Source organism: Lagopus leucura, unplaced genomic scaffold (assembly GCF_019238085.1).
Source record: "Lagopus leucura isolate 7727_CA_CO unplaced genomic scaffold, USGS_WTPT01 200-5_obj-0_obj, whole genome shotgun sequence".
NCBI classification, from domain to species: domain Eukaryota; kingdom Metazoa; phylum Chordata; class Aves; order Galliformes; family Phasianidae; genus Lagopus; species Lagopus leucura.
Window position 1 is genome coordinate 1 of NW_024967787.1, and position 9,543 is coordinate 9,543.

At 60.9% G+C, this 9,543-nt stretch overlaps 2 protein-coding genes across 3 annotated transcripts in view; one reads left to right on the forward strand and one right to left on the reverse strand.

The window, feature by feature from the left end:
• Window positions 1-1,220: 1,220 nt before the first annotated feature.
• LOC122193313 (steroid 21-hydroxylase) lies at window positions 1,221-5,242 on the forward strand. The gene is given in 10 exon segments (XM_042894058.1): window positions 1,221-1,351; window positions 1,354-1,471; window positions 1,853-1,942; window positions 2,431-2,582; window positions 2,725-2,820; window positions 3,133-3,240; window positions 3,575-3,916; window positions 4,288-4,457; window positions 4,716-4,819; window positions 4,914-5,242. Coding segments are annotated over 10 exon segments (1,491 nt in total). The 5' UTR covers window positions 1,221-1,288; the 3' UTR covers window positions 5,162-5,242.
• The window catches only part of LOC122193312 (tenascin-X-like), a 10,367-nt gene continuing 6,008 nt past the window's right edge, over window positions 5,185-9,543 (reverse strand). For both annotated transcript variants that reach the window (XM_042894056.1, XM_042894057.1), the window contains 8 exons: window positions 9,417-9,543; window positions 8,326-8,450; window positions 7,686-7,806; window positions 7,194-7,345; window positions 6,559-6,655; window positions 6,208-6,369; window positions 5,659-5,822; window positions 5,185-5,337 (listed from right to left, as the gene is read on the reverse strand). The exon at window positions 9,417-9,543 is cut by the window's right edge and continues 131 nt beyond it. In XM_042894056.1, the coding sequence (XP_042749990.1) occupies window positions 5,257-5,337; window positions 5,659-5,822; window positions 6,208-6,369; window positions 6,559-6,655; window positions 7,194-7,345; window positions 7,686-7,806; window positions 8,326-8,450; window positions 9,417-9,543 (1,029 nt within the window). In that variant the 3' untranslated portion in view covers window positions 5,185-5,256. The remainder of the gene's footprint in view (window positions 5,338-5,658; window positions 5,823-6,207; window positions 6,370-6,558; window positions 6,656-7,193; window positions 7,346-7,685; window positions 7,807-8,325; window positions 8,451-9,416) is intronic.

Genomic DNA, 9,543 nt, shown 5'->3' on the forward strand with positions numbered 1-9,543 from the left:
CCCCCCATGTCCTTGAGCCCCCCCGTCACCTCCCATGATTCAATGCCACGCTCATGTTCACCCCCTCAGTGTCTCCATGCCCCCCCCCTCCCTGCCCCCTCTCTGTGCCCCTCCAGTGTCCCCATGCCCCCCTGTCCCCCCTCCAGGTGCGGGAGATCTGCCTGCTCTTCACGCGGGGCGTGGACTACAAGTGGCAGGCTATGGCCCTATTGGCCCTACAGGAGGTGGGGGGCCTTATGGGTTTATTTTTGGGGGGGGGAGGGCGGGAGGATTTGTTTTGGAGGGTCTCATGGTTTGGGGTTGGGGGTGTCTGAGGGATACCTTGGGTGGAGCTGGGGGGCTTTGTAGTGCCCAAAAGGTCTTGTTGGGGGGGAAGGGAAAGTGGATTTGGACCCCTTGTGTCTGGGGGTCTCTTTGGGCTTGAGGAGGGGTCTTTGGCTGCGAGGTGTTTTGGGATTGGGGATTGTTTTGGGGGGGGGGGATTGGAGGTTTTTGAGCTGTGGAGTTATTTGAGGTCGTGGTTTTAGGGAGGGAGGTTGGGGGTAGGGGTTGTTTTTGGGGTGTTCCGGGGGTTGTTTTGGAGGACTGGCGTTTGTGGGGTGGCCTGGAGGTGGGAATTGACCCCTCCCTGCTTTGTGGGGTCCCACAGGCAGCAGAGGCGTTCCTGGTGCATCTGCTGGAGGATGCCTACCTGTGCTCGCTGCACGCGCGCCGCGTCACGCTGTACCCCAAGGACCTGCAGCTGGCACGGCGCCTGCGGGGGCTGCAGGGGGAGGGGTTCTGAGCTGCCCCCCCCTCCCGCCCCCAATAAACACCCCCTTCCCCTACTCACACACACAGGCGCACAGAGCGGTGATGGGGTTCTGCTGCTGGGTTGGGGGGACTGTGGTAATGGGGGGGGATTTGGGGAGGTGGTGAGCAGAGGGGTGGGGGGCGCTTGGGAGGATGGATGGGTAGCGGGTGGGGTGGGGGTTTGGGGGATCTTTGCTGGTTGGTGGGCACACAATGGGAGTGTGAGTGATTATTTTTTTGGAAGGGGGCACCCCGTGGTGCTGGGAGCACTTTGTGGGGGGAGAAACTCCTGTATTTTTATCAGGACACTCCCATAAATTTTATCATGATTTGAAGCGGAGTGGGCACACGATAATTTCAGGGGAGTGAACCCAATTCCCTTCTTCTGGTAGGAGGGGTTTGGGTGGGGGGGGAGGGGGGAGGTGGAGCTTTTGGGGTCCCTCCCCCTCATAAGGTGTTATAGGGGCAGAGCCGGGGCCCCCCATCCCACAGAACAATGTCGGTGGTGATGCTTCTGCTGCTGTTCCTCCTGGCCCTGATATGGGGGGGGTCAGCCAGGTGGGGGGGGGGGCCCCGGGGGGGGGGGCCCTGCACCTCCTGCACCCAGGAGGGCCACAGCACCTCCACATCCTCACCCGGACCTACGGGGACCCCTTGTGTCTGCGCTTGGGGAGGCGCGGTGAGTAGGGGGGCACTTTCATGACCCCCCTCATCCCCCTGACTCCCCTTTGGACCCCCATGGCCCCCTTTTCCCCATAAATCCCCCTCCTTTGGACCTTGAACCTTCCCCCTTTAAGATCCCCAACCTCACAGGCTCCCCAGAATTATCCATTGAGAGGGTGGATGGACCCCCAAATGCTGCCCCCCAATTCCTTCCTGGCCCCCTTCACATTTGTCCCCTCCTTCTACCCCCCACAAAATAATTTGGGATCCCTAACCCCTCCCACCCCCCCCCATACTTTATCCGGGTACCTTTCACTTCTCCCCCCGCCCCTGGTTTCAAGGTCCCCATGGAGGTCCCTTCCCTCCAACCCACTCATTTCTTGCCCCCCCCCCCCAGAGGTGGTGGTGCTGAGCTCTGCAGCTGCCATCCGTGAGGCGCTGGCACGGCGCTGGGGGGACTTCGTGGGACGCCCCCACAGTTACCTGGGTATGGGGGAGCTGCAGGGATTGGGGGCTCCCATGAGGGTTTGGGGTGAGTCAGAGGGGGGTCCCTGTGAATCTTCAAGGGTGGTTCTTTGGGTTTTGTAGTTCTGGGGAGGGTCCCAAGAGGGGTCCATGAAGATTTCTATGGGTATCTGAGGGGGTTTGGGGGTTCTGGGGGGTCCTCATAGGTTCTGGAGATTACAAATTGGTGTCTGTGGGGGTTCTGAGGGATCCTCCTGGGTTTTGAGTGGAGGGGAGTCCCCGCAGCTCTCTGTTGGGTATCTGGAGGGGGTACTGGGGGTCCCCATGATCTCTGAAGGGGTCTGGTTGTGTTTTTTGGGGGGAAGAATGTTTCTGACAGTCCCCACAGGTGCTGGACAGGTCTCAGGGTGCCTGGGGGAGTCTGGATGGGTCCCCAAGGATCCCTGCGGCTGTGTGAGGTGTTCTGAGAGGTCCCATGGGTGCTGGGGTGATATGGGTGTCACCCCGCAGCGTCCTTGGTGTCACGGGGGGGGCAGGACCTGGCGCTGGGAGACGCATCCCCAGAGTGGCGGTGGCAGCGGGGGGCAACGCGGGGAGCACTGGCGCGGGCTGTGAGACACCTGGAGCCTCTCCTGGAGCTGCAGGGCTGGGCGCTGTGCCAGGTGAGCACCCCAACACGGGGCCCTACAACCCCTGGTGGACCCCATCAGCTCCAGGGCTGAGCTGCCCGTCCCCTTGACTCACCCCGACCCCCCCCTGTGCGGCACCCGCACCCCCTCAGTGACCCCATTTCCCTCCCCACAGGAGCTGAGCTCTTACGGGGCTGCCCCAGTGGACCTCTTTGAGGCATTCGCGTTCCACACCTGCAGCACCATCTGCCGCCTCGCCTTCGGGGACCTGGTGGGGACACTGGGGGGGATGCGGGGTCTAGGTGTCACCTTGGGGAGCAGGGGGACTCAGGTGCCGCTACAGGGGGTCTCAGATGTCAGGTGCCACTGGAGGGGACCAAGGGGTCTTGGGGTGACCCAGGTGTCCAAGGAGGGTGGATCCGAAATGCTCGGGGGCCACTTGGGGTCTCAGATATCCAGGCATCCCTTTGGGGACCCAGCCACCTCTAGAGGGACCCAAATGACCACATACCTCTTTAGGTTCAGAAATCTCTGGGGGGACCCAGGAGTCACTCTGGGTGACCCCAGGCCCTATGCCCCACAGATGCCCCCCGAGGCAGAGGTGCGCTCCTTTACACGCTGTGTGGTGGAACTGCTGGACGTGTGGGGCTGGGCCAGTGTGCGGGCACTGGATGTGCTGCCTCCACTAAGGGTGAGGCCTACGGGGCCCTATAGGGCTTATGGGATCAGCATGGGGCTGGGAAGGGGGATAGGTCCATGTGGGGTCTATAGTGAGAATGGGCTATATTGTCCTTGGGGGGTTACAGATGTGGCTGGAAGGTCTGTAGGGGCTGAGGGGGGTTAAAGGGGTTATACAGAGCCCTGGGAGGGTATTGTGGGGTTTCTGCGGGGCTGGGGGGATTCTCAACGGCTGTCTTAGGTTTGAAAGGGTCTATAGAGAGATATGGGGCTGGGATGGAGTATGGGGTCCCTATGGGCCCAGAGAAGCTCTGTAGGGCACTGAGGGGGGTCCCTGTGCCCCACAGGTGCTGCCCAACCCAGGGCTGCGGGAGCTGCTGCGCCTGGTGGAGCGCCGCGACGCCTTCGTGGAGACCCAGATCCGATGTCACCAGGTGGGGATGTGGGGACATGGGGACAGAGGGGGGACACGGCTGCAGGGGGTAACACATGTGTCCCTACAGGGCTGCACATCTCCCCCTAGGGACACAGTGCTGGGGGCACTGCTGGGGGGTGACCCCACTGTCCCCATGGGGCCGCTGGGGGGGGACCGCCTGCACATGGCCCTTGTGGACCTCTTCATCGGTGGCACCGAAACGACAGCGGCAGCTCTGCTGTGGGCTGTGGCCTTCCTGCTGCACCACCCCCAGGTGACACCACGCCACATCTGTGTCACAGCCACATCTGCTTCCCCATAGTTCCCACGCCAGTCTCCCATCCCCACGTAGCCCCAGGGTGTCCCCACGTGTGTGCTGGGTGTCCCCTCCCGTACCCTACTGCACTTCCCCATTGCACCACATGCATGTCACAACCATGTCCATATCCTTGTGTGGATAATGGCTCTGGGGTGCTCCCACCTGTGTCCCTGGTGTCCCCTGTATGATGGCCATCACCGAAGTGTCACACTCATGTCACTTCTGTGCCACACCAATGTCTGTGTCCCCGCACAGGGGAAGGCCACCCCACGAGTGACCTGACGTGACACTTGGTGACACGCTCTGACACACGTCCCCTGTCCCAGGTGCAGGACCGAGTGCGTGCAGAGCTGCACCAGGTGCTGGGCCCCACGGGGACCCCAAAGCCAGGGGACATGGGACGACTGCCGCTGCTCCGTGCTACCGTCACCGAGACCCTGCGCCTGCGGCCCCCCGCGCCTCTCGCACTGCCCCACTGCGCCCGGCGCCACTCCAGGTATGGCCAGTAATGCACCAGTATGGACCAGTATAGGGCCATACATCTGCCTGCAGAACCATGCACCACTGTCAGTGTTTTGCACTAGAATGAACAAACACAGACCAATTTTGTAATAGTGTGGACTGCTGCAGCCCATGGCCCTACCAGTAGGTCAGCCCCAGAAGAGCTCATCAGCCCCCATTAAGCCCCAGTATGTTCCAGTTGGCCACTGTAGGGTCTCCCAGTCCATCCGAGCAGCAGTCTGTCCCTTCCCAGCATTGCAGGAATTCCAGTGCCCGCGGGATCCATTGTTATCCCAAACCTCTTCGCTGCACACCATGACCCCAAGATCTGGGACCGTCCTGCTGAGTTCCTGCCCGGTATGTGTGGGTCCACCCCACAGATGTGGGCCCTGAACCCCAGGGTGGGTTCCTCCCTCTACACCCACTCTCTGACCTCTGTTCTGCCCCACAGAGCGGTTCCTGCAACCAGGGGCCCCCTGGCGAGCGCTGCTGCCCTTTGGTTGTGGGGCACGCTCGTGTGTGGGGGAGGCGCTGGCTCGGGCAGAGCTCTTTGTGTTTTTGGGGTTCATCCTACAGCGATTCCGCCTGGAGCCGCCTTCTGATGGGGCTCTGCCCCACTTGGGGGTCACCGCCGGCACCGTGCTGCGCTGCGCCCCGTTCCGTGTGCGCCTCGTGCCCTGCCCGCCCCATAGCTCCTGAGCCCAGTGTGTGGGATGCGTGGGTCAGTGCTGGTTACTCGCAGCTTTATTGACCCCATAAAGGCTTCACTGTGCCCCACAACCTTTCTAGTGCTCTCAGTCACGCTGCGGCCGCAGCTTCATCTCTGTGAAGGGGATGGAGTACTCGAAGCCCTTCCAGGGGTACCAGTTGATGCCCTGCAGAGAGGGAGGGGGGGATTTGGTCACACCCTATAGGCAACTTAGAGCGGTTCTACAGACACATATAGGCCCTACAGGGGGCCCCAAAGTACCCCCTTCCCTGCTCCAGCTTCTACAACTCTTATAGGGTCCCATACTCATATAGGAGAGACATGAGGCTAAAGGCACCTTGCAGGGGGTAGCCCTCCATATTTACCCCACATAACCCCCCGTGGCCCCACAGTGACTCCCTCCCTCCTGTCTCATTGGGTTGTTTTTATGCCCCCATAGACCCGTTTATGATCCCCGCAGACCCCTTCATAGCCCCCATAGCCATACCTGGTGGTCGTAGGGCACCCCATAGCGCCCGTTGAGGTTGGCATAGTGGCAGTTGCGGTACCACCAGGCTCCCGTGTAGGCGACAGCGCAGGGCCGGGGGCGGCCCCGGGGGTCGTGGTCCCGTGTGGAGAAGGGGCTCCCAGCGTGGTAGGACAGTGCATCCCCTGTAGGACCCACAGCAAGGTTACGGGGACCCCTAGAGAGAGCTCTCCAGGACACCCACATAGGGTTCAGAGCCCCAAGGATGAACCACAGACCCCCAGGAAGTCCCCACATCCTCATAGAGACCACCCTGTGGGGCAGAGCCTCCTCCCTCCCCCCCCCCCCGGAACCCTTGTGGGCTCCCTGTGGCCTCGAGATCCCACTGGGTCAATGATCTCAAAGACCCCTGCAAGGCCTCCTCACTGTGGGCAAAGGGACTGTCCCCTATTCTCCCCAGGATTCCCCCCCCGCCCCGTGATCTGGGTATCCCCAAGAGCCCTCCCATGAGTCAAGGTTAACGTTATACCCTCCAGGAACCCTCTAGGACCCCCCCAGCCCCACACGCACCAGCTGTGCCACTGTAAGCCCCGAGATGGAGGCGAAAACTGTCCTCAGGACCACCGACGGCAAAATCCCGATAGCGGGCGAAGGCGCTGTCTGACGGCGTCCGGAGGTCCACGCGCAGCTCCGTGGGCCCAGAACCTGTCAGCGCGTGCAGCGCCGCATTTCCTGCCCACATCCCACAGCCATCATCATCCCCGCCCCACAGACCCAACTGGGGCCCTGCCCCGCACCCTACACCCCCCACCCCACGCACCCATCTGGGATCCACCCCGCATCCCAGTGGGGTTCAGTCCCACGTCCTGCAGCCATCAGCCATCCCCACCCCTCAGTATCCCCAGGTTTTGAGGTCCTCACCCAGCCAGAACTCCCTGGAGATGTTCCCGAAGCCGTGGACGTACTCCTCCCACCCCCTCCAGAAGTTGGTGCCCCCATCCATGCGGCGCTGGAACACCTTTGGGGGTGGGGGTGGGGTCAGAATCTCCCCCAGGCCCCACACTGCCCCCAGACCCCCCATTACCTCCCCCTAAACCCCCAACACTGCACCCTAAGACCCTTGTATTGCCCCCCAGGGCATCCTATTGCCTCTCCCAGATCCACCACAGCCCCAAATTTCTCCCTGGGTGGTGCTCCCCCATTTATAGTTCCAGGGGGTTACTGGGATCCCCATGGATAGTATAGGGGGTATGTGAGTCTCACAGAACACTGGGATCCCCCTGCAGTTTCCAGAATTACCCCAGTTGCCCCACAACATCCTCCCATTAACCTCCCCTCCCCTCCAGCCTCCCCCCACTCTCCCTGCATTGCTTCTCAACCCCCCCAGAACCTCCCCAGATGCCCCAAATGCCCCCAATTGCTCCACAGGACTCCTCTATTGCCAACCCAACCCCTATAATGGCAACCACCAGCCAGCCACCCAAACCCCATGACACCCATTGCCCATCAGACTCCTCATAGCCCCCCCCACTTCCTCCCCTTGCCCCCAGCCCCACCAGCCAGCCTCCCCCATCGCTCTCCATGTCGCAGAAGACGCGCAGTGGCCGTCGCTGGTCACCCCCGAGGAAGATGAGGACTTCTCGTGAAGGCCCTGGTCCATTGAGCTGCTCCTCAGCGCAGTCTCGGGGGTGTGGGTGAGGAAGGGGGGCTGGGGGACAAAGTGCAGTGTAGGTGCCCCCATCCACAGGACCCAACCAGTTGGGGGTCCCTGTTCACCTATCAAGGGACGAGGGCATCCTACTGACCCCCCACCTAAGGAGCCCCCCTATGTAGGGACCCATTATTCAGGCACTTGGGAATCCCAACCCCCCCCCCCACGCAAAGATGCAGATTTTCGGGTACCCCCCTCCATACTTCAGGACCCAGCATCCGTGTGTTCCCACCACCACAAAGCATCCAGATATTTGGGCACCCCAGAGTCTCCCACCCAAGTGCCCTGACACCTGGGTGCCCCCTCCCCCCCCAAGGGACCTCCTTTCCCAGCTCACGGGTATTGAAGGTGGTCTCGAGGGGCTCCAGCCCCCGGCCCCGGAGCTGCACCATATAGTGTCCAGTGGGCTCCAGGCCCCACAGGTCCTTGGATGTTGCCTCAGGGGGCAGCTGCAGTGTCTGGGGGGAGGACATGGGAAGGTTATTGGGCTGCTATGGGGGTCCCTAAAGGGCATTACAGGGGTGTTTAATGTCTCCAGGGAGCATAAAGAGGCCCATGAGGAGGATGGGAGTGCTGCAAAGGGAGTTATTGAGGACCTCAAGAGATAGTGGGGTGCAGTGGGGCTCTTAGGATGCTTGGGGGCTTTTGGGTTTCCCACGGTGGGAGAAGGGTCCCCAAGGAGGTTATGTGGGTCTCCAAAGGGGCACTGGGATCCCTGCGGGGAGATCTGGGTCTCCACAAGGAATACTGGGGTCTCCAAAGGGGTGAGTGGGGATCTCAGGGGTCTGGGGGGGGTTCCCAGAGGAACACTAGGGTCCTCAGAGATGCCATGCTGATCCCCAGGAGGAGTTCTAGGGTCACAAACAGGGTTGCAGGGAAGCCCTATGGGTTACTGGGTTCCCCCCATAGGCATATTGGGGTACCCCAGGAGATACTGAGGTCCCCTGGGAAGTTCAGGGAACGCTATGGGGCATTACCTTCATGGGGCCTCCGAGGGGTCTGTAGGTGAGGTTGTAGCCATCCGGAGGGACACGGGGAGGCGCCCAATGCAGCTGAGCACTGCGGGGCCACAGCGTGCCCACCCATAGCGTTCCTGGGGCACCTGGGAAAAGATGGAGGGCACTGAGGCCCACAGCCCTCCCTTGGATGTCCCACACTCTCCCTCCCACTAACTCCTTTTGGACCCCTCCCCAAAGGCCTCGAGAGCCCTGCTCACCGCTACAGCACCTGCTGACCACCAAGACACTCCCACCCCACTGCAGTGTCCCAGTGACCCCCACCCACAGGGGGCTTTGGGGTGCCATATAGATCTCCTATAACTTCCTAGGCACCACCCCCACAGGGACACCTCCCACCCGTGACGCCATCAACCATCCAGCTCTACATGAGTTTGAACACTGCTTTCAGCAGTAGGGCTTAATTCCTGCGTGAAGCCATGCCGGTCCTTTTCAACTCTGCTACAGTCTATATACTGAGGCCCGGAGTGTAGATCCCTCCAACACTCAACAGTGCATCCAACAGTCCTTCCAAACAACCATTTCTCCACAGAAACTCACATCCCTCCATCCAACCAGTTGCTACATGTTCACCCAACAAGCTCTTTTTATATTAAAAAAAATTAATTCATTCCATCGGTCATCCCCAAACAAACTACAACATGACATGAGCGATCCATCCATCCACCCTTCAAATAAAATCTCTCCAGAGCTCAGGAAAAGTTCCTATTGACACCAGTGCGCAAGTGGAACCTGGCAGGGCCCAGCTGACTCCAATTCCAGTGCACAGAGGCATTGAGGCAAGAGCCCAAAGCTCTTCATTCAAGTATCTGCACGTGCAACCAAGCGTCAATTACTCAAAGACCCACACTCCCATCTGAACAGGCATCACAAAATCCACTCCCCATCGGTCCCTTCGTAATTCAGTGCACTGATTAATGGAGCCATTCCAAAACAGGAACCAAACAGCTCATCCCATGGCCAGAGGAAATCAAGATCCCCAGCACAGGCCACATTTCACTTACCAACATCAGGAAACCCAGAGCCCACCAGGTGCCAATTCGTGCCCTCACCTGTGACGGCATCAGTGGAGATGGGGCCCAGCCGTTTCCGCCCCCACACCCCGTACAGGTTGAACTTGTAGCGGCGGGATGGCGACAGCCCGGGCACGCTCACCGAGCGCGACCCACCGTCCACGGG